We start from the raw sequence: 26,380 nt of genomic DNA on the forward strand, positions 1-26,380 counted from the left end.
TGCCTTTCAGGACTCATATCACTCTCCCCCTCCTCCCCCTCCTTCCTATGCCTCTCAGGACTCATATCACTCTCCTCCTCTCCCTCCTTCCTATGCCTATCAATATTCATATATCACTCTCTTCCTCCTCCCCCTCGCCCTCCTTCCTATTACTCTCAGGACTCGTATATCACTCTTCCCCTCCTCTCCCTCCTTCATATGCCTCTAAGGACTCATATATCACTCTCCCCCTCCTCTCCCTCCTTCCCATGCCTCTCAGGACTCATATATCACTCTCTCCCTCCTTCCTATGCCTCTCAGGACTCATATCTCTCCTCCTCCTCTCCCTCCTTCCTATGCCTCTCAGGACTCATATATCACTCTCCTCCTCCTTCTCCTCTCCCTCCTTCCTATGCCTCTCAGGACTCATATATCACTCTCCCCCTCCTCTCCCTCCTTCCTATGCCTCTCAGGACTCATATCTCTCCTCCTCCTCTCCCTCCTTCCTATGCCTCTCAGGACTCATATCACTCTCCTCCTCCTCTCCCTCCTTCCTATGCCTCTCAGGACTCATATATCACCCTCCTCCTCTCCCTCCTTCCTATGCCTCTCAGGACTCATATATCACTCTCCCCCTCCTCTCCCTCCTTCCTATGCCTCTCAGGACTCATATATCACTCTGCTCCTCCTCTCCCTCCTTCCTATGCCTCTCAGGATTCATATATCACTCTCCCCCTCCTCTCCCTCCTTCCTATGCCTCTCAGGATTCATATATCACTCTCCCCCTCCTCTCCCTCCATCCTATGCCTCTCAGGATTCATATATCACTCTCCTCCTCCTTCTCCTCTCCCTCCTTCCTATGCCTCTCAGGACTCATATATCACTCTCCTCCTCCTCTCCCTCCTTCCTATGCCTCTCAGGACTCATATATCACTCTCCCCCTCCTCTCCCTCCTTCCTATGCCTCTCAGGACTCATATATCACTTTCCTCCTCCTCTCCCTCCTTCCTATGCCTCTCAGGACTCATATATCACTCTCCTCCCCCTCCTTCCTATGCCTCTCAGGACTCATATATCACTCTCCCCCTCCTCTCCCTCCTTCCTATGCCTCTCAGGACTCATATATCACTCTCCTCCTCCTCCTCCTCGCCCTCCTTCCTATGCCTCTCAGGACTCATATATCACTCTCCTCCTTCCCCTCCTCGCCCTCCTTCCTATGCCTCTCAGGACTCATAAATCACTCTCCTCCTCCCCCTCTCCCTCCTTCCTATGCCTCTCAGGACTCATATATCACTCTCCTCCTCCTCTCCCTCCTTCCTATGCCTCTCAGGACTCATATATCACTCTCCTCCTCCTCCTCGCCCTCCTTCCTATGCCTTTCAGGACTCATATATCACTCTCCCCCTCCTCTCCCTCCTTCCTATGCCTCTCAGGACTCATATATCACTCTCCTCCTCTCCCTCCTTCCTATGCCTCTCAGGACTCATATATCACTCTCCTCCTTCTCCTCCTCTCCCTCCTTCCTATGCCTCTCAGGATTCATATATCACTCTCTTCCTCCTCCTCCTCGCCCTCCTTCCTATGCCTCTCAGGACTCATATATAACTCTCCTCCTCTCCCTCCTTCCTATGCCTCTCAGGACTCATATCACTCTCCTCCTTCTCCTCCTCTCCCTCCTTCCTATGCCTCTCAGGATTCATATATCACTCTCTTCCTCCTCCTCCTCGCCCTCCTTCCTATGCCTCTCATGACTCGTATATCACTCTCCCCCTCCTCTCCCTCCTTCAAATGCCTCTCAGGACTCATATATCACTCTCCTCCTCCTCTCCCTCCTTCCTATGCCTCTCAGGACTCATATATCACTCTCCTTCTCCTCTCCCTCCTTCCTATGCCTCTCAGGACTCATATATCACTCTCCTTCTCCTCTCCCTCCTTCCTATGCCTTTCAGGACTCATATCACTCTCCTCCTCCTTCTCCTCTCCCTCCTTCCTATGCCTCTCAGGACTCATATCACTCTCCTCCTCCTCTCCCTCCTTCCTATGCCTCTCAGGACTCATATATCACTCTCTCCCTCCTTCCTATGCCTCTCAGGATTCATATATCACTCTCCTCCTCCTCTCCCTCCTTTTTATGCCTCTCAGGACTCATATATCACTCTCCTCCTCCTCTCCCTCCTTCCTATGCTTCTCAGGACTCATATATCACTCATCCTTCTCTCCCTCCTTCCTATGCCTTTCAGGACTCATATATCACTCTCCTCCTCCTTCTCCTCTCCCTCCTTCCTATGCCTCTCAGGACTCATATATATCACTCTCCTCCTTCTCCTCTCCCTCCTTCCTATGCCTCTCAGGACTCATATATCACTCTCCTCCTCCTCTCCCTCCTTCCTATGCCTCTCAGGACTCATATATCACTCTCCCCCTCCTCTCCCTCCTTCCTATGCCTCTCAGGACTCATATATCACTCTCCTCCTTCTCCTCCTCGCCCTCCTTCCTATGCCTCTCAGGACTCATATATCACTCTCTCCCTCCTTCCTATGCCTCTCAGGACTCATATATCACTCTCCTCCTCCTCTCCCTCCTTCCTATGCCTCTCAGGACTCATATATCACTCTCCTCCTCCTCTCCCTCCTTCCTATGCCTCTCAGGACTCATATATCACTCTCCTTCTCCTCTCCCTCCTTCCTATGCCTCTCAGGACTCATATATCACTCACTCTCCTCCTCCTCTCCCTCCTTCCTATGCCTCTCAGGACTCATATCACTCTCCTCCTCCTCCTCCTCCTCGCCCTCCTTCCTATGCCTTTCAGGACTCATATCACTCTGCTCCTCCTCTCCCTCCTTCCTATGCCTCTCAGGACTCATATATCACTCTCCTCCTCTCCCTCCTTCCTATGCCTATCAGGATTCATATATCACTCTCTTCCTCCTCCTTCCTATGCCTCTCAGGACTCATATATCACTCTCCTCCTCCTCTCCCTCCTTCCTATGCCTCTCAGGACTCATATATCACTCTCCCCCTCCTCTCCCTCCTTCCCATGCCTCTCAGGACTCATATATCACTCTCTCCCTCCTCTCCCTCCTTCCTATGCCTCTCAGGACTCATATATCACTCACTCTCCTCCTCCTCTCCCTCCTTCCTATGCCTCTCAGGACTCATATCACTCTCCTCCTCCTCCTCCTCCTCGCCCTCCTTCCTATGCCTTTCAGGACTCATATCACTCTGCTCCTCCTCTCCCTCCTTCCTATGCCTCTCAGGACTCATATATCACTCTCCTCCTCTCCCTCCTTCCTATGCCTATCAGGATTCATATATCACTCTCTTCCTCCTCCTTCCTATGCCTCTCAGGACTCGTATATCACTCTTCCCCTCCTCTCCCTCCTTCATATGCCTCTAAGGACTTATATATCACTCTCCTTCTCCTCTCCCTCCTTCCTATGCCTTTCAGGACTCATATCACTCTCCTCCTCCTTCTCCTCTCCCTCCTTCCTATGCCTCTCAGGACTCATATCACTCTCCTCCTCCTCTCCCTCCTTCCTATGCCTCTCAGGACTCATATATCACTCTCCTCCTCCTCTCCCTCCTTTTTATGCCTCTCAGGACTCATATATCACTCTCTTCCTCCTCTCCCTCCTTCCTATGCTTCTCAGGACTCATATATCACTCCTCCTTCTCTCCCTCCTTCCTATGCCTTTCAGGACTCATATATCACTCTCCTCCTCCTTCTCCTCTCCCTCCTTCCTATGCCTCTCAGGACTCATATATATCACTCTCCTCCTTCTCCTCTCCCTCCTTCCTATGCCTCTCAGGACTCATATATCACTCTCCTCCTCCTCTCCCTCCTTCCTATGCCTCTCAGGACTCATATATCACTCTCCCCCTCCTCCCCCTCCTTCCTATGCCTCTCAGGACTCATATATCACTCTCCTCCTTCTCCTCCTCGCCCTCCTTCCTATGCCTCTCATGACTCATATCACTCTCTCCCTCCTTCCTATGCCTCTCAGGACTCATATATCACTCTCCTCCTCCTCTCCCTCCTTCCTATGCCTCTCAGGACTCATATATCACTCTCCTCCTCCTCTCCCTCCTTCCTATGCCTCTCAGGACTCATATATCACTCTCCTTCTCCTCTCCCTCCTTCCTATGCCTCTCAGGACTCATATATCACTCTCCTCCTCCTCTCCCTCCTTCCTATGCCTCTCAGGACTCATATCACTCTCCTCCTCCTCCTCCTCGCCCTCCTTCCTATGCCTTTCAGGACTCATATCACTCTCCCCCTCCTCTCCCTCCTTCCTATGCCTCTCAGGACTCATATATCACTCTCCTCCTCTCCCTCCTTCCTATGCCTATCAGGATTCATATATCACTCTCTTCCTCCTCCCCCTCGCCCTCCTTCCTATTACTCTCAGGACTCGTATATCACTCTTCCCCTCCTCTCCCTCCTTCATATGCCTCTAAGGACTCATATATCACTCTCCCCCTCCTCTCCCTCCTTCCCATGCCTCTCAGGACTCATATCTCTCCTCCTCCTCTCCCTCCTTCCTATGCCTCTCAGGACTCATATATCACTCTCCTCCTCCTTCTCCTCTCCCTCCTTCCTATGCCTCTCAGGACTCATATATCACTCTCCCCCTCCTCTCCCTCCTTCCTATGCCTCTCAGGACTCATATCTCTCCTCCTCCTCTCCCTCCTTCCTATGCCTCTCAGGACTCATATCACTCTCCTCCTCCTCTCCCTCCTTCCTATGCCTCTCAGGACTCATATATCACCCTCCTCCTCTCCCTCCTTCCTATGCCTCTCAGGACTCATATATCACTCTCCCCCTCCTCTCCCTCCTTCCTATGCCTCTCAGGACTCATATATCACTCTGCTCCTCCTCTCCCTCCTTCCTATGCCTCTCAGGATTCATATATCACTCTCCCCCTCCTCTCCCTCCTTCCTATGCCTCTCAGGATTCATATATCACTCTCCCCCTCCTCTCCCTCCATCCTATGCCTCTCAGGATTCATATATCACTCTCCTCCTCCTTCTCCTCTCCCTCCTTCCTATGCCTCTCAGGACTCATATATCACTCTCCTCCTCCTCTCCCTCCTTCCTATGCCTCTCAGGACTCATATATCACTCTCCCCCTCCTCTCCCTCCTTCCTATGCCTCTCAGGACTCATATATCACTTTCCTCCTCCTCTCCCTCCTTCCTATGCCTCTCAGGACTCATATATCACTCTCCTCCCCCTCCTTCCTATGCCTCTCAGGACTCATATATCACTCTCCCCCTCCTCTCCCTCCTTCCTATGCCTCTCAGGACTCATATATCACTCTCCTCCTCCTCCTCCTCGCCCTCCTTCCTATGCCTCTCAGGACTCATATATCACTCTCCTCCTTCCCCTCCTCGCCCTCCTTCCTATGCCTCTCAGGACTCATAAATCACTCTCCTCCTCCCCCTCTCCCTCCTTCCTATGCCTCTCAGGACTCATATATCACTCTCCGCCTCCTCTCCCTCCTTCCTATGCCTCTCAGGATTCATATATCACTCTCCTCCTCCTCTCCCTCCTTCCTATGCCTCTAAGGACTCATATATCACTCTCCTCCTCCTCTCCCTCCTTCCTATGCCTCTCAGGACTCATATATCACTCTCCTCCTCCTCCTCGCCCTCCTTCCTATGCCTTTCAGGACTCATATATCACTCTCCCCCTCCTCTCCCTCCTTCCTATGCCTCTCAGGACTCATATATCACTCTCCTCCTCTCCCTCCTTCCTATGCCTCTCAGGACTCATATATCACTCTCCTCCTTCTCCTCCTCTCCCTCCTTCCTATGCCTCTCAGGATTCATATATCACTCTCTTCCTCCTCCTCCTCGCCCTCCTTCCTATGCCTCTCAGGACTCATATATAACTCTCCTCCTCTCCCTCCTTCCTATGCCTCTCAGGACTCATATCACTGTCCTCCTTCTCCTCCTCTCCCTCCTTCCTATGCCTCTCAGGATTCATATATCACTCTCTTCCTCCTCCTCCTCGCCCTCCTTCCTATGCCTCTCATGACTCGTATATCACTCTCCCCCTCCTCTCCCTCCTTCAAATGCCTCTCAGGACTCATATATCACTCTCCTCCTCCTCTCCCTCCTTCCTATGCCTCTCAGGACTCATATATCACTCTCCTCCTCCTCTCCCTCCTTCCTATGCCTCTCAGGACTCATATATCACTCTCCTTCTCCTCTCCCTCCTTCCTATGCCTTTCAGGACTCATATCACTCTCCTCCTCCTTCTCCTCTCCCTCCTTCCTATGCCTCTCAGGACTCATATCACTCTCCTCCTCCTCTCCCTCCTTCCTATGCCTCTCAGGACTCATATATATCACTCTCCTCCTTCTCCTCTCCCTCCTTCCTATGCCTCTCAGGACTCATATATCACTCTCCTCCTCCTCTCCCTCCTTCCTATGCCTCTCAGGACTCATATATCACTCTCCCCCTCCTCCCCCTCCTTCCTATGCCTCTCAGGACTCATATATCACTCTCCTCCTTCTCCTCCTCGCCCTCCTTCCTATGCCTCTCAGGACTCATATATCACTCTCTCCCTCCTTCCTATGCCTCTCAGGACTCATATATCACTCTCCTCCTCCTCTCCCTCCTTCCTATGCCTCTCAGGACTCATATATCACTCTCCTCCTCCTCTCCCTCCTTCCTATGCCTCTCAGGACTCATATATCACTCTCCTTCTCCTCTCCCTCCTTCCTATGCCTCTCAGGACTCATATATCACTCACTCTCCTCCTCCTCTCCCTCCTTCCTATGCCTCTCAGGACTCATATCACTCTCCTCCTCCTCCTCCTCCTCGCCCTCCTTCCTATGCCTTTCAGGACTCATATCACTCTGCTCCTCCTCTCCCTCCTTCCTATGCCTCTCAGGACTCATATATCACTCTCCTCCTCTCCCTCCTTCCTATGCCTATCAGGATTCATATATCACTCTCTTCCTCCTCCTTCCTATGCCTCTCAGGACTCGTATATCACTCTTTCCCTCCTTCATATGCCTCTAAGGACTCATATATCACTCTCCCCCTCCTCTCCCTCCTTCCCATGCCTCTCAGGACTCATATATCACTCTCTCCCTCCTTCCTATGCCTCTCAGGACTCATATATCACTCTCCTCCTCCTCTCCCTCCTTCCTATGCCTCTCAGGACTCATATATCACTCTCCCCCTCCTCGCCCTCCTTCCTATGCCTCTCATGACTCGTATATCACTCTCCCCCTCCTCTCCCTCCTTCAAATGCCTCTCAGGACTCATATATCACTCTCCTCCTCCTCTCCCTCCTTCCTATGCCTCTCAGGACTCATATATCACTCTCCTCCTCCTCTCCCTCCTTCCTATGCCTCTCAGGACTCATATATCACTCTCCCCCTCCTCCCCCTCCTTCCTATGCCTCTCAGGACTCATATATCACTCTCCTCCTTCTCCTCCTCGCCCTCCTTCCTATGCCTCTCAGGACTCATATATCACTCTCTCCCTCCTTCCTATGCCTCTCAGGACTCATATATCACTCTCCTCCTCCTCTCCCTCCTTCCTATGCCTCTCAGGACTCATATATCACTCTCCTCCTCCTCTCCCTCCTTCCTATGCCTCTCAGGACTCATATATCACTCTCCTTCTCCTCTCCCTCCTTCCTATGCCTCTCAGGACTCATATATCACTCACTCTCCTCCTCCTCTCCCTCCTTCCTATGCCTCTCAGGACTCATATCACTCTCCTCCTCCTCCTCCTCCTCGCCCTCCTTCCTATGCCTTTCAGGACTCATATCACTCTGCTCCTCCTCTCCCTCCTTCCTATGCCTCTCAGGACTCATATATCACTCTCCTCCTCTCCCTCCTTCCTATGCCTATCATGATTCATATATCACTCTCTTCCTCCTCCTTCCTATGCCTCTCAGGACTCGTATATCACTCTTCCCCTCCTCTCCCTCCTTCATATGCCTCTAAGGACTCATATATCACTCTCCCCCTCCTCTCCCTCCTTCCCATGCCTCTCAGGACTCATATATCACTCTCTCCCTCCTTCCTATGCCTCTCAGGACTCATATATCACTCTCCTCCTCCTCTCCCTCCTTCCTATGCCTCTCAGGACTCATATATCACTCTCCCCCTCCTCGCCCTCCTTCCTATGCCTCTCATGACTCGTATATCACTCTCCCCCTCCTCTCCCTCCTTCAAATGCCTCTCAGGACTCATATATCACTCTCCTCCTCCTCTCCCTCCTTCCTATGCCTCTCAGGACTCATATATCACTCTCCTCCTCCTCTCCCTCCTTCCTATGCCTCTCAGGACTCATATATCACTCTCCTTCTCCTCTCCCTCCTTCCTATGCCTTTCAGGACTCATATCACTCTCCTCCTCCTTCTCCTCTCCCTCCTTCCTATGCCTCTCAGGACTCATATCACTCTCCTCCTCCTCTCCCTCCTTCCTATGCCTCTCAGGACTCATATATCACTCTCTCCCTCCTTCCTATGCCTCTCAGGATTCATATATCACTCTCCTCCTCCTCTCCCTCCTTTTTATGCCTCTCAGGACTCATATATCACTCTCCTCCTCCTCTCCCTCCTTCCTATGCTTCTCAGGACTCATATATCACTCCTCCTTCTCTCCCTCCTTCCTATGCCTTTCAGGACTCATATATCACTCTCCTCCTCCTTCTCCTCTCCCTCCTTCCTATGCCTCTCAGGACTCATATATATCACTCTCCTCCTTCTCCTCTCCCTCCTTCCTATGCCTCTCAGGACTCATATATCACTCTCCTCCTCCTCTCCCTCCTTCCTATGCCTCTCAGGACTCATATATCACTCTCCCCCTCCTCCCCCTCCTTCCTATGCCTCTCAGGACTCATATATCACTCTCCTCCTTCTCCTCCTCGCCCTCCTTCCTATGCCTCTCAGGACTCATATATCACTCTCTCCCTCCTTCCTATGCCTCTCAGGACTCATATATCACTCTCCTCCTCCTATCCCTCCTTCCTATGCCTCTCAGGACTCATATATCACTCTCCTCCTCCTCTCCCTCCTTCCTATGCCTCTCAGGACTCATATATCACTCTCCTTCTCCTCTCCCTCCTTCCTATGCCTCTCAGGACTCATATATCACTCACTCTCCTCCTCCTCTCCCTCCTTCCTATGCCTCTCAGGACTCATATCACTCTCCTCCTCCTCCTCCTCCTCGCCCTCCTTCCTATGCCTTTCAGGACTCATATCACTCTGCTCCTCCTCTCCCTCCTTCCTATGCCTCTCAGGACTCATATATCACTCTCCCCCTCCTCTCCCTCCTTCCCATGCCTCTTAGGACTCATATATCACTTTCTCCCTCCTTCCTATGCCTCTCAGGACTCATATATCACTCTCCTCCTCCTCTCCCTCCTTCCTATGCCTCTCAGGACTCATATATCACTCTCCCCCTCCTCTCCCTCCTTCCCATGCCTCTCAGGACTCATATATCACTCTCTCCCTCCTCTCCCTCCTTCCTATGCCTCTCAGGACTCATATATCACTCTCCTCCTCCTCTCCCTCCTTCCTATGCCTCTCAGGACTCATATATCACTCTCCTTCTCCTCTCCCTCCTTCCTATGCCTTTCAGGACTCATATCACTCTCCTCCTCCTTCTCCTCTCCCTCCTTCCTATGCCTCTCAGGACTCATATCACTCTCCTCCTCCTCTCCCTCCTTCCTATGCCTCTCAGGACTCATATATCACTCTCCTCCTCCTCTCCCTCCTTTTTATGCCTCTCAGGACTCATATATCACTCTCTTCCTCCTCTCCCTCCTTCCTATGCTTCTCAGGACTCATATATCACTCCTCCTTCTCTCCCTCCTTCCTATGCCTTTCAGGACTCATATATCACTCTCCTCCTCCTTCTCCTCTCCCTCCTTCCTATGCCTCTCAGGACTCATATATATCACTCTCCTCCTTCTCCTCTCCCTCCTTCCTATGCCTCTCAGGACTCATATATCACTCTCCTCCTCCTCTCCCTCCTTCCTATGCCTCTCAGGACTCATATATCACTCTCCCCCTCCTCCCCCTCCTTCCTATGCCTCTCAGGACTCATATATCACTCTCCTCCTTCTCCTCCTCGCCCTCCTTCCTATGCCTCTCAGGACTCATATCACTCTCTCCCTCCTTCCTATGCCTCTCAGGACTCATATATCACTCTCCTCCTCCTCTCCCTCCTTCCTATGCCTCTCAGGACTCATATATCACTCTCCTCCTCCTCTCCCTCCTTCCTATGCCTCTCAGGACTCATATATCACTCTCCTTCTCCTCTCCCTCCTTCCTATGCCTCTCAGGACTCATATATCACTCTCCTCCTCCTCTCCCTCCTTCCTATGCCTCTCAGGACTCATATCACTCTCCTCCTCGCCCTCCTTCCTATGCCTTTCAGGACTCATATTACTCTCCCCCTCCTCTCCCTCCTTCCTATGCCTCTCAGGACTCATATATCACTCTCCTCCTCTCCCTCCTTCCTATGCCTATCAGGATTCATATATCACTCTCTTCCTCCTCCCCCTCGCCCTCCTTCCTATTACTCTCAGGACTCGTATATCACTCTTCCCCTCCTCTCCCTCCTTCATATGCCTCTAAGGACTCATATATCACTCTCCCCCTCCTCTCCCTCCTTCCCATGCCTCTCAGGACTCATATATCACTCTCTCCCTCCTTCCTATGCCTCACAGGACTCATATATCACTCCTCCTTCTCCTCTCCCTCCTTCCTATGCCTCTCAGGACTCATATCACTCTCCTCCTCTCCCTCCTTCCTATGCCTTTCAGGACTCGTATATCACTCTCCTCCTCCTTCTCCTCTCCCTCCTTCCTATGCCTCTCAGGACTCATATCACTCTCCTCCTCTCCCTCCTTCCTATGCCTCTCAGGACTCATATATCACTCTCCTCCTCCTCTCCCTCCTTCCTATGCCTCTCAGGACTCATATCACTCTCCTCCTCCTCTCCCTCCTTCCTATGCCTTTCAGGACTCGTATATCACTCTCCTCCTCCTTCTCCTCTCCCTCCTTCCTATGCCTCTCAGGACTCATATCACTCTCCTCCTCTCCCTCCTTCCTATGCCTCTCAGGACTCATATATCACTCTCCTCCTCCTCTCCCTCCTTCCTATGCCTCTCAGGACTCATATATCACTCTCCTCCTCCTCTCCCTCCTTCCTATGCCTCTAAGGACTCATATATCACTCTCTCCCTCCTTCCCATGCCTCTCAGGACTCATATATCACTCTCTCCCTCCTTCCTATGCCTCTCAGGATTCATATATCACTCTCCTCCTCCTCTCCCTCCTTCCTATGCCTCTCAGGATTCATATATCACTCTCCTCCTCCTATCCCTCCTTCCTATGCCTCTCAGGATTCATATATCACTCTCCTCCTCCTCTCCCTCCTTCCTATGCCTCTCAGGACTCATATATCACTCCTCCTTCTCCTCTCCCTCCTTCCTATGCCTCTCAGGACTCATATCACTCTCCTCCTCTCCCTCCTTCCTATGCCTTTCAGGACTCGTATATCACTCTCCTCCTCCTTCTCCTCTCCCTCCTTCCTATGCCTCTCAGGACTCATATCACTCTCCTCCTCTCCCTCCTTCCTATGCCTCTCAGGACTCATATATCACTCTCCTCCTCCTCTCCCTCCTTCCTATGCGTCTCAGGACTCATATATCACTCTCCTCCTCCTCTCCCTCCTTCCTATGCCTCTAAGGACTCATATATCACTCTCTCCCTCCTTCCTATGCCTCTCAGGACTCATATATCACTCTCCTCCTTCTCCTCCTCGCCCTCCTTCCTATGCCTCTCAGGACTCATATATCACTCTCTCCCTCCTTCCTATGCCTCTCAGGACTCATATATCACTCTCCTCCTCCTCTCCCTCCTTCCTATGCCTCTCAGGACTCATATATCACTCTCCTCCTCCTCTCCCTCCTTCTTATGCCTCTCAGGACTCATATATCACTCTCCTTCTCCTCTCCCTCCTTCCTATGCCTCTCAGGACTCATATATCACTCTCCTCCTCCTCTCCCTCCTTCCTATGCCTCTCAGGACTCATATATCACTCTCCTCCTCCTCCTCCTCGCCCTCCTTCCTATGCCTTTCAGGACTCATATATCACTCTCCCCCTCCTCTCCCTCCTTCCTATGCCTCTCAGGACTCATATATCACTCTCCTCCTCTCCCTCCTTCCTATGCCTCTCAGGATTCATATATCACTCTCTTCCTCCTCCCCCTCGCCCTCCTTCCTATGCCTCTCAGGAATCGTATATCACTCTTCCCCTCCTCTCCCTCCTTCATATGCCTCTCAGGACTCATATATCACTCTCCCCCTCCTCTCCCTCCTTCCCATGCCTCTCAGGACTCATATATCACTCTCCCTCCTTCCTATGCCTCTCAGGACTCATATATCACTCTCCCCCTCCTCTCCCTCCTTCCCATGCCTCTCAGGACTCATATATCACTCTCCCTCCTTCCTATGCCTCTCAGGACTCATATATCACTCTCCTCCTCCTCTCCCTCCTTCCTATGCCTCTCAGGACTCATATATCACTCTCCCCCTCCTCTCCCTCCTTCCCATGCCTCTCAGGACTCATATATCACTCTCTCCCTCCTCTCCCTCCTTCCCATGCCTCTCAGGACTCATATATCACTCTCCCTCCTTCCTATGCCTCTCAGGACTCATATATCACTCTCCTCCTCCTCTCCCTCCTTCCTATGCCTCTCAGGACTCATATATCACTCTCCCCCTCCTCTCCCTCCTTCCCATGCCTCTCAGGACTCATATATCACTCTCTCCCTCCTCTCCCTCCTTCCCATGCCTCTCAGGACTCATATATCACTCTCCCTCCTTCCTATGCCTCTCAGGACTCATATATCACTCTCCTCCTCCTCTCCCTCCTTCCTATGCCTCTCAGGACTCATATATCACTCTCCCCCTCCTCTCCCTCCTTCCCATGCCTCTCAGGACTCATATATCACTCTCTCCCTCCTTCCTATGCCTCTCAGGACTCATATATCACTCCTCCTTCTCCTCTCCCTCCTTCCTATGCCTCTCAGGACTCATATCACTCTCCTCCTCTCCCTCCTTCCTATGCCTTTCAGGACTCATATATCACTCTCCTCCTCCTTCTCCTCTCCCTCCTTCCTATGCCTCTCAGGACTCATATCACTCTCCTCCTCTCCCTCCTTCCTATGCCTCTCAGGACTCATATATCACTCTCCTCCTCCTCTCCCTCCTTCCTATGCCTCTCAGGACTCATATATCACTCTCCTCCTTCTCCTCTCCCTCCTTCCTATGCCTCTCAGGACTCATATATCACTCTCCTCCTCTCCCTCCTTCCTATGCCTTTCAGGACTCATATATCACTCTCCTTCTCCTCTCCCTCCTTCCTATGCCTCTCAGGACTCATATATCACTCTCCTCCTCCTCTCCCTCCTTCCTATGCCTCTCAGGACTCATATATCACTCTGCTCCTCCTCTCCCTCCTTCCTATGCCTCTCAGGACTCATATATCACTCTCCTCCTCTCCCTCCTTCCTATGCCTCTCAGGATTCATATATCACTCTCTCCCTCCTTCCTATGCCTCTCAGGACTCATATATCACTCTCCCCCTCCTCTCCCTCCTTCCTATGCCTCTCAGGACTCATATATCACTCTGCTCCTCCTCTCCCTCCTTCCTATGCCTCTCAGGACTCATATATCACTCTCCTCCTCCTCCTCCTCGCCCTCCTTCCTATGCCTCTCAGGACTCATATATCACTCTCTCCCTCCTTCCTATGCCTCTCAGGACTCATATATCACTCTCTCCCTCCTTCCTATGCCTCTCAGGACTCATATCACTCTCTCCCTCCTTCCTATGCCTCTCAGGACTCATATATCACTCTCCCCCTCCTCTCCCTCCTTCCTATGCCTCTCAGGATTCATATATCACTCTCCCCCTCCTTCCTATGCCTCTCAGGACTCATATATCACTCTCCTCCTCCTCTCCCTCCTTCCTATGCCTCTCAGGACTCATATATCACTCTCCCCCTCTCCCTCCTTCCCATGCCTCTCAGGACTCATATATCACTCTCTCCCTCCTCTCCCTCCTTCCTATGCCTCTCAGGACTCATATATCACTCTCTCCCTCCTTCCTATGCCTCTCAGGACTCATATCACTCTCCCCCTCTCCCTCCTTCCTATGCCTCTCAGGATTCATATCACTCTCCTCCTGCTCTCCCTCCTTTTTATGCCTCTCAGGACTCATATATCACTCTCCTCCTCCTCTCCCTCCATCCTATGCCTCTCAGGATTCATATATCACTCTTCCCCTCCTCTCCCTCCTTCCTATGCCTCTCAGGACTCATATATCACTCTCCTCCTTCTCCTCCTCGCCCTCCTTCCTATGCCTCTCAGGACTCATATATCACTCTCCCCCTCCTCTCCCTCCTTCCTATGCCTCTCAGGATTCATATATCACTCTCCTCCTTCTCCTCCTCTCCCTCCTTCCTATGCCTCTCAGGACTCATATATCACTCTCCCCCTCCTCTCCCTCCTTCCTATGCCTCTCAGGATTCATATATCACTCTCCTCCTCCTCTCCCTCCTTCCTATGCCTCTCAGGATTCATATATCACTCTCCTCCTCCTCTCCCTCCTTCCTATGCCTCTCAGGATTCATATATCACTCTCCTCCTCCTCTCCCTCCTTCCTATGCCTCTCAGGACTCATATATCACTCCTCCTTCTCCTCTCCCTCCTTCCTATGCCTCTCAGGACTCATATCACTCTCCTCCTCTCCCTCCTTCCTATGCCTTTCAGGACTCATTTATCACTCTCCTCCTCCTTCTCCTCTCCCTCCTTCCTATGCCTCTCAGGACTCATATCACTCTCCTCCTCTCCCTCCTTCCTATGCCTCTCAGGACTCATATATCACTCTCCTCCTCCTCTCCCTCCTTCCTATGCCTCTCAGGACTCATATATCACTCTCCTCCTTCTCCTCTCCCTCCTTCCTATGCCTCTCATGACTCATATATCACTCTCCTCCTCTCCCTCCTTCCTATGCCTTTCAGGACTCATATATCACTCTCCTTCTCCTCTCCCTCCTTCCTATGCCTCTCAGGACTCATATATCACTCTCCTCCTCCTCTCCCTCCTTCCTATGCCTCTCAGGACTCATATATCACTCTGCTCCTCCTCTCCCTCCTTCCTATGCCTCTCAGGACTCATATATCACTCTCCTCCTCTCCCTCCTTCCTATGCCTCTCAGGATTCATATATCACTCTCTCCCTCCTTCCTATGCCTCTCAGGACTCATATATCACTCTCCCCCTCCTCTCCCTCCTTCCTATGCCTCTCAGGACTCATATATCACTCTGCTCCTCCTCTCCCTCCTTCCTATGCCTCTCAGGACTCATATATCACTCTCCTCCTCCTCCTCCTCCTCCTCCTCCTCGCCCTCCTTCCTATGCCTCTCAGGACTCATATATCACTCTCTCCCTCCTTCCTATGCCTCTCAGGACTCATATATCACTCTCTCCCTCCTTCCTATGCCTCTCAGGACTCATATCACTCTCTCCCTCCTTCCTATGCCTCTCAGGACTCATATATCACTCTCCCCCTCCTCTCCCTCCTTCCTATGCCTCTCAGGATTCATATATCACTCTCCCCCTCCTTCCTATGCCTCTCAGGACTCATATATCACTCTCCTCCTCCTCTCCCTCCTTCCTATGCCTCTCAGGACTCATATATCACTCTCCCCCTCTCCCTCCTTCCCATGCCTCTCAGGACTCATATATCACTCTCTCCCTCCTCTCCCTCCTTCCTATGCCTCTCAGGACTCATATATCACTCTCTCCCTCCTTCCTATGCCTCTCAGGACTCATATCACTCTCCCCCTCTCCCTCCTTCCTATGCCTCTCAGGATTCATATCACTCTCCTCCTGCTCTCCCTCCTTTTTATGCCTCTCAGGACTCATATATCACTCTCCTCCTCCTCTCCCTCCATCCTATGCCTCTCAGGATTCATATATCACTCTCCTCCTTCTCCTCCTCGCCCTCCTTCCTATGCCTCTCAGGACTCATATATCACTCTCCCCCTCCTCTCCCTCCTTCCTATGCCTCTCAGGATTCATATATCACTCTCCTCCTCCTCTCCCTCCTTCCTATGCCTCTCAGGACTCATATATCACTCCTCCTTCTCCTCTCCCTCCTTCCTTTCAGGACTCATATATCACTCTCCTCCTCCTTCTCCTCTCCCTCCTTCCTATGCCTCTCAGGACTCATATCACTCTCCCCCTCCTCTCCCTCCTTCCTATGCCTCTCAGGACTCATATATCACTCTCCTCCTCCTCTCCCTCCTTCCTATGCCTCTCAGGACTCATATATCACTCTCCTCTTCCTCTCCCTCCTTCCTATGCCTCTCAGGACTCGTATATCACTCTCCTCCTCCTCTCCCTCCTTCCTATGCCTCGCAGGACTCATATATCACTCCTCCTTCTCCTCTCCCTCCTTCCTATGCCTCTCAGGACTCATATAACTCTCCTCCTCTCCCTCCTTCCTATGCCTTTCAGGACTCATATATCACTCTCTCCCTCCTTCCTATGCCTCTCAGGACTCATATATCACTCTCCTCCTCCTCTCCCTCCTTCCTGTGCCTCTCAGGACTCATATCACTCTCCTCCTCCTTCTCATCTCCCTCCTTCCTATGCCTCTCAGGACTCATATCACTCTCCTCCTCCCCCTCCTCTCCCTCCTTCCTATGCCTCTCAGGATTCATATATCACTCTCCTCCTCTCCCTCCTTCCTATGCCTCTCAGGACTCATATATCACTCTCCTCCTCCTCTCCCTCCTTCCTATGCCTCTCAGGACTTATATATCACTCCTTCTCCTCTCCCTCCTTCCTATGCCTTTCAGGACTCATATATCACCCTCCTCCTCCTTCTCCTCTCCCTCCTTCCTATGCCTCTCAGGACTCATATATCACCCTCCTCCTCCTTCTCCTCTCCCTCCTTCCTATGCCTCTCAGGACTCATATATCACTCTCCTCCTCCTTCTCCTCTCCCTCCTTCCTATGCCTCTCAGGACTCATATATCACTCTCCTCCTCCTTCTCATCTCCCTCCTTCCTATGCCTCTCAGGACTCATATCACTCTCCTCCTCCTTCTCATCTCCCTCCTTCCTATGCCTATCAGGACTCATATATCACTCTCCTCCTTCTCCTCCTCTCCCTCCTTCCTATGCCTCTCAGGACTCATATATCACTCTCCTCCTCCTCTCTTCTTTCTTTCTTCCATTTCTCTGTTGCCCTCTCTGGTCCTCCTGTGTTTCTCTTCTATGGACTAATTGGACAAAGCTTTCCCTCATTCCTTTCACTTTTCGTTGGGAGAGTTCGGGAGGGGGTAGAGCTATAGAGGAGGTGCTGAATGAAGGGCTGACCCCACCGGGAAAGTTTACGGGTATCCCGTCAACTACTCTGGTTTATTTCCTGGAATCTGAGTCTGTTCAGTTGTGGCCCAGCCAGCCAACCAGTGAGAGACCTGGGAGGGACACACCCACTACAGTCCAGACTCTCCCCGCCTGCACATTTTTTTTCACTAACAAAAATAATTGAATGAATTGTTTAATTAGTATTAATTTCAATATATAATTAATTTCTCCCACATCTGAATGTTATACAACCCACTATGTTTCCCACTGCATGGTTGATGTGATCTGTCATGTGTGTATCTGAATGGGTATTCATGTGTGGTGTTGGCTCTCTAGGTGTTCCCTCCTGGCCTGCAGTGCCTACGTGGCCCTGGCGTTAGGAGACAACCTGATGGCCCTGAACCATGCAGAGAAGCTCCTTCACCAGACCAAGCTGTCTGGATCACTCAAGTAAGGACTTCATCACTCTCTCTATCTCCATTTCAATGTAAGGGCTTTATTGGCATGGGAAACATATGTTAACGTTGCCAAAGCAAGTGAAATAGAGAATAAACAAAAGTGAAATAAACAATCAAAATGAACAGTAAACATTACACTCACAAAAGTTCAAAAAGAATAGACATTTAAAATGTCATATTATGGCTATGTACAGTGTTATAATGATGTGCAAATAGTTAAAGTACAAAAGGGAAAATAAATAACCATAAATATGGTTTATTACAGAGTTTGTTCTTTACTGGTTGTCCTTTTCTTGTGGCAACAGGTCACACATCTTGTTGCTGTGATGGCACACTGGTATTTCACTCAATAGATATGGCTATATATCCAGGCTCTGTCATTGCCGGCCGCGACCGGGAGACCCATGGGGCGGCGCACAATTGGCCCAGCGTCATCCAGGGTAGGGGAGGGAATGGCCGGCAGGGATGTAGCTCAGTTGGTAGAGCATGGCGTTTGCAACGCCAGGGTTGTGGGTTCGATTCCCACGGGGGGCCAGTATGAAAAATAAAAAAATAATGTATGCACTCACTAACTGTAAGTCGCTCTGGATAAGAGCGTCTGCTAAATGACTAAAATGTAAATGTAAATATGGGAGTTTATCAAAATTAGCTTTGTTTTCAAATTCTTTGTGGGTCTGTGTAATATGAGGGAAATATGTTTCTCTAATATGGTCATACATTTGGCAGGAGGTTAGGATGTGCAGCTCAGTTTCCACCTCATTTTGTGGGCAGTGTGCACATAGCCTGTCTTCTCTTGACAGCCAGGTCTGCCTACGGCGGCCTTTCTCAATAGCAAGGCTATGCTCACTGAGTCTGTACATAGTCAAAGCTTTCCTTAAGTTTGGGTCAGTCACAGTGGTCAGGTATTCTGCCACTGTGTACTCTCTGTTTAGGGCCAAATAGCATTCTAGTTTGCGCTGTTTTTTAAAAATTATTTCCAATATGTCAAGTAATTATCTTTTTGTTTTCTCATGATTTGGTTGGGTCTAATTGTGTTGCTGTCCTGGGGCTCTGTGGGGTCTGTTTGTGAACAGAGCCCCAGGACCAGCTAGCTTAGGGGACTCTTCTCCAGGTTAATCTCTCTGTAGGTGATGGCTTTGTTATGGAAGGTTTTAGAATCGCTTCCTTTTAGGTGGTTGTTGAATTTAACGGCTCTTTTCTGGATTTTGATAATTAGCGGGTGACGGCCTAATTCTGCTCTGTATGCATTATTTGGTGTTTTACATTGTACACGGAGGATATTTTTGCAGAATACTGCATGCAGTCTCAATTTGGTGTTTGTCCCATTTTGTGAATCTCCCCCACTCTCCTCCTTTACCCTCCATCAAGTCCCTCAATATCCCTCAAGTAAGGACTTCATCCCTCCCTCCCTCTATCCGTCCCCCCTCCCTCTCTCTATCCATCTCTCTGTCCATCTCTCTCTCTGTCCATCTCCCTCTCTCTGTCCATCTCCCTCTCTCTCTATCTCTCTGTCCATCTCTCTCCCTCTCTCTATCCATCTCTCGCTCTCTCTCTATCCATCCCTCACTCCCCCTTTTCCCCCTAGCCTTTGATTCCTCTCCACCTTTTCCCCTTTCATTCCTCACTCCCCCTTTTCCCCCTAGCCTTTCATCCCCCCCCCCCCCCCCCCCAAAGCTTACGGCACGTAACATGACACACCGTCTGGTAATGGTAATGTTGCCATAGCAGACCTCTTGACTATTCAGACTGCTTCATGACTCAGATGATTTGATGAAAGTATCTGACCACAGACTTCCCATCAGTCCCTCCTCCTTCCTTGGACTGCACTCCTGTCCTCCTCACCACAGAATGTGGAGGGTTATTGACAGACCAGGGGGGGGTTATCCAGCAAGATTCAATGCAGTGTTTCTCTTACCATTGTCTATGCAGAACCCCCCCACCTTCTATTTGTTTCAATGGATGATTTTGGTGCCAGAGGGCTTGGATATAGCTTTGGAGGACTTTTGTTAAGTCATCTAGGGGAATGACTGATGCAACATTTACAATGGATACACGGTTGCGGCCAAATATATTGGCACATTTCTTAAATAATTCCCTATTTTTCCTAAAATAAGTTGAAATGTAAATCAACTTTTGGTCACCACACCTTGTTACACCATGTGCATCCATAACCTATGGTGAGATCTGAAAACAGCAGTTTGGTGGATGGCACCCCTCACATTAAAGAATTAGAGCAGTTTGCTGCTGAAAAGTGGGCCAAATAGTCAGTAGAAAGGTGTAGCAAGCTTATTGATGGCTACAAGAAGCATTTGTCTGCAGTTATCTTGGCTAAAGGTTGTGCAAGCAAGTTATTATTTTATAGTTCCGGGGTGCCAATCATTTTGTCCATGCCATTTGTCTTTATTTTATCAATTAAAATTTTACATTTATCTTGGCTTAAGTTTACAAAACTAAAATTGGAATGTTGAATGTTGAAAATCCAATAACAAAGTATGGAAACCAACATTTAAAAAAAATAATTAAACTTATTTGAGTATAGGGGAATTATTTAAGAAAAGTGCAGGGGTGCCAATATATTTGGTTGCACCTGTACATACCGTAAAACTCAGTTTCAAATAGCCACCAGTCCCTTTTTAATAGCCGGGCAACAGCAGACTTTAAAGCAAATAAACTTTATGAGATTAGCATGAATTGTTTACGAGGTTTGATTTGCAACATTAAATAATTCAGTAATAACGTGAAAAAATTATGGCAATCATCCATTTTTATCACCAGTAAGAAACTGTTACCCATTGGCTGCTAACAATTAATAACTTCTAGCTAACTGGCAAGCATAAAAACAGTCAACAACTTCGGGAGTACAGAACACTAGAAATCGTCTGATCGCACCTCTAGTGGCGAGAGTAAGAACTGCTGAAAATGCACAGTCATAGTGGAGAATAATTGTCAAGGAAAAGAAGCCTGTCTCTAAGAAGCGCCTGTTGTGTTCAGTGATTTAAGCAAATGAACTCCCAGGCTATCAATTGAAGTTTGAAATTATAGTCTAGACATAATCCTATATGCTATATACTATGTTCTGTAACGTCACATCCCCATGAACAAGCCCCAGTAGTAGTGAGTGAATGGTTGATCTGATTCTATGTGTTTGACCGTGCGTCCTCCCTGTCTCTCTCTCGCTCTCTGCTCCAGGTTCCTGGGCCACCTGTATGCTGCAGAGGCCCTCATATCCCTAGACCGGATCTCAGAGGCCATCGCTCACCTCAACCCAGAGAACGTCACTGATGTCTCCCTGGGGGTGTTGTCCAGCGAGCAGGACCAAGGTTAGTCCTCACACCCACCTCTCTAGTGCCAATTGAAGGCTTTGCTGGAAAACCCAGCACCCCACCCAGTATTCTGCCCTAACTGAAATGAACTATCTATGTAACCACATGATGACTGGATCAGATCAGTGTCTGATAGTGTGTTGGTGTTCACAGGGTCAGATAAAGGGGATCTGGAGCCTGTCGAGTCATGTGAGTCTACACACACACACACACACAACCCCACACACACTATTTTCACTGAACACACTCCCTGCAGTCTCTGTAGAGACACCCCATCTAAAGTATGTATGTGGTGACATCCCGCAATGGTTCATCCCGCGATGGTTCATGGGTTGACAGTGTATTGTGTGTCCATACAGCAGGGAAGCTGACTCCTCTGACAGGGTTTAGTTGATTAATTAGACCATAAAAATAAAAAGCCATACATGTACATGAGTAAAATCATGTTGTATAACACAGTCTGGGACTTCTTTCCATTGTGTTCCTCTTGAGACAAGATGGCTGTGCAAGATCCAACAGGGTTTCACATGGTATGACAGAGAGATAATACAACATAAAAACAATGAAGAAGAATATCTATCATCATTGCAGTTACATCGTAAGGAACATTCGTATGGGCACAGAACACATCAAACCGTTTTTAACTTTATTTTTAAAGCTGTCCAGAGAGGCTGTGTTGTGTTCATACAGCAGGGAAGCAGACGAGCTTGCATCCCTCTTCCAATAGCCTATTAGTATAAGAAATGCTTGAAAAAATGTCCAAGCTATTCTAGTCTAGCTTTTTCTGGGACAGCAAAAGCCAAGGGGCGTGTTGAGCAAGAGACGGAGGCTAAACGTTAGAAGCTTATGGATAACCCATCATTCGTTAGTTAAATGTAAAGCTAATACTGCATTGAATTTATTACCTGAAAGAGGTAAGCTAGGACATCTATATCTCTGTGTGTGTATATATATACACACACACACGTATCTCAGTCTTGAACAGGATTAGACCTATCTATTTTGGATGGAATTGATAGACAGTGTGAGCATGCTCGCGTGCACACTGATTTTTAAAGCAGCGATATTCGAGTGATGGGCTGTTTTAAAACTCTGCAGCTACAATTTTAAAAAATGCATCTTTACAAAGAAAAAGTATGGTAACTCCCGAAAGCCAGATGGAGATGTGTAAATTAGACACGCATTCGGTCTTTATATTACTGTAGCATAGGCTATGCTGTAGCAAATGTAATCCTACCTGTCACAATAAGAACACATGATGAGATAATACGTGCACTGTGAACTGCGCTCCATACTGAGATGTGCTGTCAGTCATCATGCAGATGGCTCCATACTGAGATGTGCTGTCAGTCATCATGCAGATGGCTCCATACTGAGATGTGCTGTCAGTCATCATGCAGATGGCTCCATACTGAGATGTGCCGTCTGTCATCATGCAGATGGCTCCATACTGAGATGTGCTGTCTGTCATCATGCAGATGGCTCCATACTGAGATGTGCCGTCAGTCATCATGCAGATGGCTCCATACTGAGATGTGCCGTCTGTCATCATGCGGATGGCTCCATACTGAGATGTGCCGTCTGTCATCATGCGGATGGCGCCATACTGAGATGTGCCGTCTGTCATCATGCGGACGGCTCCATACTGAGATGTGCTGTCTGTCATCATGCGGACGGCTCCATACTGAGATGTGCTGTCTGTCATCATGCGGATGGCTCCATACTGAGATGCGCTGTCTGTCATCATGCGGATGGCTCCATACTGAGATGTGCTGTCTGTCATCATGCGGATGGCTCCATACTGAGATGTGCTGTCTGTCATCATGCGGATGGCTCCATACTGAGATGTGCTGTCTGTCATCATGCGGACGGCTCCATACTGAGATGTGCCGTCTGTCATCATGCGGACGGCTCCATACTGAGATGTGCCGTCTGTCATCATGCGGACGGCTCCATACTGAGATGTGCCGTCTGTCATCATGCGGATGGCTCCATACTGAGATGTGCCGTCTGTCATCATGCGGATGGCTCCATACTGAGATGTGCCGTCTGTCATCATGCGGATGGCTCCATACTGAGATGCGCTGTCTGTCATCATGCGGATGGCTCCATACTGAGATGCGCTGTCTGTCATCATGCGGATGGCTCCATACTGAGATGCGCTGTCTGTCATCATGCGGATGGCTCCATACTGAGATGCGCTGTCTGTCATCTTGCGGATGGCTCCATACTGAGATGCGCTGTCTGTCATCATGCGGATGGCTCCATACTGAGATGCGCTGTCTGTCATCTTGCGGATGGCTCCATACTGAGATGCTCTGTCTGTCATCATGCGGATGGCTCCATACTGAGATGCGCTGTCTGTCATCTTGCGGATGGCTCCATACTGAGATGCGCTGTCTGTCATCATGCAGATAGCAGAGTAGGCCGTGGCCTGCAGAGAAGCCAGATTTAGACATTGCATATAATTTAAGTTCCATTTTAAATGTCATGCTGTTCATTTAAATCATTTATTATAATTTACCGGTTTCCCGCAGTAATTCATCCCAGGAAAAGGGAGTGGGTTTGGCCGGGAAATCTCGGTAACCCGGTTCCCACTATTCAACCCTAGTCCTACAGCCAGGGAAGCAGACTCCTCTGTTGACAGGGTTTATTGTGTGTCCATACAGCAGGGAAGCAGACTCCTCTGTTGACAGGGTTTGTTGTGTGTCCATACAGCAGGGAAGCAGACTCCTCTGTTGACAGGGTTTGTTGTGTGTCCATACAGCAGGGAAGCAGACTCCTCTGTTGACAGGGTTTGTTGTGTGTCCATACAGCAGGGAAGCAGACTCCTCTGTTGACAGGGTTTGTTGTGTGTCCATACAGCAGGGAAGCAGACTCCTCTGTTGACAGGGTTTGTTGTGTGTCCATACAGCAGGGAAGCAGACTCCTCTGTGTTACCCCAGCACAGTGAGCTCAGCCCGGGCCATAATGCTCTTCAACCTGGGCAGTGCCTACTGTCTGAGGAGCGAGTATGAGAAGGCCCGCAAGTGCCTGCATCAGGTACGGTACACACTCGTAGACACGTGCCCCCCCCCCCCACACACACACACACACACACACACACACACACACACACACACACACACACAGCTACAGTACATGCGTATCTCTTGAAACCATTCAGATGTGTTATTGTCCCAAACATGACTGTGTTTAGATGTGTGTAGTATGTCTGTGTGACCTGTTTACCTCTCTCCCAGGCGGCCTCCATGGTGAACACGAAGGAGATTCCTCCTGAAGCCATCTTACTGGCTGTCTACCTCGAGCTGCAGAACGGTGAGTCAGCTACGTCTCTCTGGGTTCTCATTCCGATCTGCAAAGTTGTGAAGTGGCCGCATCAGGTTTCCCAATCTTGTAGTTGGTCCTTTCCTCTTCTGACAGTTGTCTTTATTACTTTGATAGTCAAGAAGAATCCATTGTTCTCTAGCATAGTATGGTGGTTTTTCAAGGAAGTGCTGGGGCTGATGTCAGTCAAACTCTGACATTCCACTTCTAGAATTCAGCAGGTAGAATGCTGAAGGCCACAGGCTGACACAAAGGCAGTGGTGACAGATTACAGCCGTCAGTCCCCTTCTGTCCAATGGGTGGGTCAATGTAGAAGGGTCAGGACTTTATGACCTTACTAAGAGCTGTGTATGATCTCTGTTCCTCTCTCTCCTCCTCGCTCTTTCTCTCTTTGTTCCTCTCTCTCTCTCTCCCCCCCCCCCCCCCCCCTCACCTCAGGGAACACACAGCTCGCCCTGCAAATCATCAAACGTAACCAGCTCCTCCCCTCAGTGCTCCAGACGCCCTCTCCAGACACACGAAAGAAGCCTGTTCCCTCCTCCTTCCAGCCTGTCCAACCACCCATCCAGATGCCCTCACCCTTCACAACAGTCCAGCGCAAATGAGCCCTCAACCCTTGGTTCCCCTAACCCTCCTTGCCCCATTGCACACCAACATGTACCTGTCGACCCGTCTTATCACTTCACCTCAGTGTATTATTTATTTAAGGCAAGCTGACCCCACTCAGCGCCGGTGAAGTTGTCCCTAGATGCTGATCTTCGGTCAGCTTTGCATTTCCCCCACTAATGGTTAAGGCTAGGATTGGAAGGCTAGGAAGCTGATCCTAGATCTGTACCTAGAGGAAACTTCACACCTCAGCGCCCAGACGGAGCCCTCCAGGTCCTCCTGGTATGAAGTGCAGTGGTTTCCTGTCGGGTGGACGACGGTTGCGTTCCAAATTACACCTTATCCCCTATATAGTGCACTCCTTTTGACCAGGGCCCTAAAAAAGTATTGCACTATATATTGGGTGCCATTTGGGACAGAGCCTTTATTCAGTGTGGTTATGGTGAGAGGAGGGGGGCTTTCATCACCTGCAGTGTCTTTGGAGCAGATCTGACATCATTTCTCTGTTCTTTGAGTTTTAACTTTCCATTTGTGACAGAAACATCCGTTATAATATATACTGACCGACTTCCGCTTGGGGCAAGTTAAATACCTGTATAAAAATAAATTTTATTTACAGAAATAAGCTGACTTGAATTTTATATGGTGGTTGGGTCTGAAATCATTGTTCAAAGGACCCTTGAGGGAGAATGAATTGGAGTTGTGCTACTGTTATGTCCGAGGAGGAATGTGTTTTTTTTGTGTGGGGGAGGGATTTAGAGCTGGCTTCAAGGAGAGGTGGCTGGCTGTCCTTTTAAATGAGGGTACAAAGAACACAACTAAAACCTGGTACACGTCCCAAATTGGTTCCCTATTATGTATATAGTTCAACACTTGATTGACCAGGGCCCATTGAGTTTGGAATAGGGTACCATTTAGACAATCCAGCTATTGAACTTTTCCTGTTGAAAAACAATATCCCATGTATGAATACAGGTCATGTACACACACTTGAGGGTCAAAAAAACGTTTTGTTTTGACAAATGCAAATTTCATGGAGTAGGAATTCCAGGAGTTGGTCTGATGATGTCATCGGCCTCCCCCGTTGCTTGAGGAGCAATAGAGAACAAAAGAGGAAAGGTCCACCCCCCCACTTGGGCCATGTCATGAGGATATCTGGACCCACATTGAGATGTATGCACTCACTAACTGTAAGTCGCGCTGGATAAGAGCGTCTGCTAAATGACTAAAATGTAAATGTACCTTAATTAAATCAGGTGAGAACTGG

At 49.6% G+C, this 26,380-nt stretch overlaps 1 protein-coding gene across 2 annotated transcripts in view; it reads left to right on the forward strand.

Moving 5' to 3' along the window:
- LOC311139541 (CCR4-NOT transcription complex subunit 10-like) overlaps positions 1 to 26,380 on the forward strand; it is a 41,343-nt gene extending 14,963 nt beyond the window's left edge. The window contains exons 14-19 of one of the 2 annotated variants that reach the window (XM_084174428.1): positions 17,736 to 17,849; positions 21,047 to 21,177; positions 21,334 to 21,369; positions 24,095 to 24,222; positions 24,423 to 24,498; positions 24,946 to 26,380. In XM_084174428.1, coding sequence (XP_084030554.1) covers positions 17,736 to 17,849; positions 21,047 to 21,177; positions 21,334 to 21,369; positions 24,095 to 24,222; positions 24,423 to 24,498; positions 24,946 to 25,112 — 652 coding nt within the window. In that variant the 3' untranslated portion in view covers positions 25,113 to 26,380. The remainder of the gene's footprint in view (positions 1 to 17,735; positions 17,850 to 21,046; positions 21,178 to 21,333; positions 21,370 to 24,094; positions 24,223 to 24,422; positions 24,499 to 24,945) is intronic. The other variant, XM_084174427.1, reaches the window with a different exon arrangement.

This window comes from Coregonus lavaretus, assembly GCF_964263955.1.
Source record: "Coregonus lavaretus genome assembly, chromosome: 13".
Lineage (NCBI taxonomy): Eukaryota > Metazoa > Chordata > Actinopteri > Salmoniformes > Salmonidae > Coregonus > Coregonus lavaretus.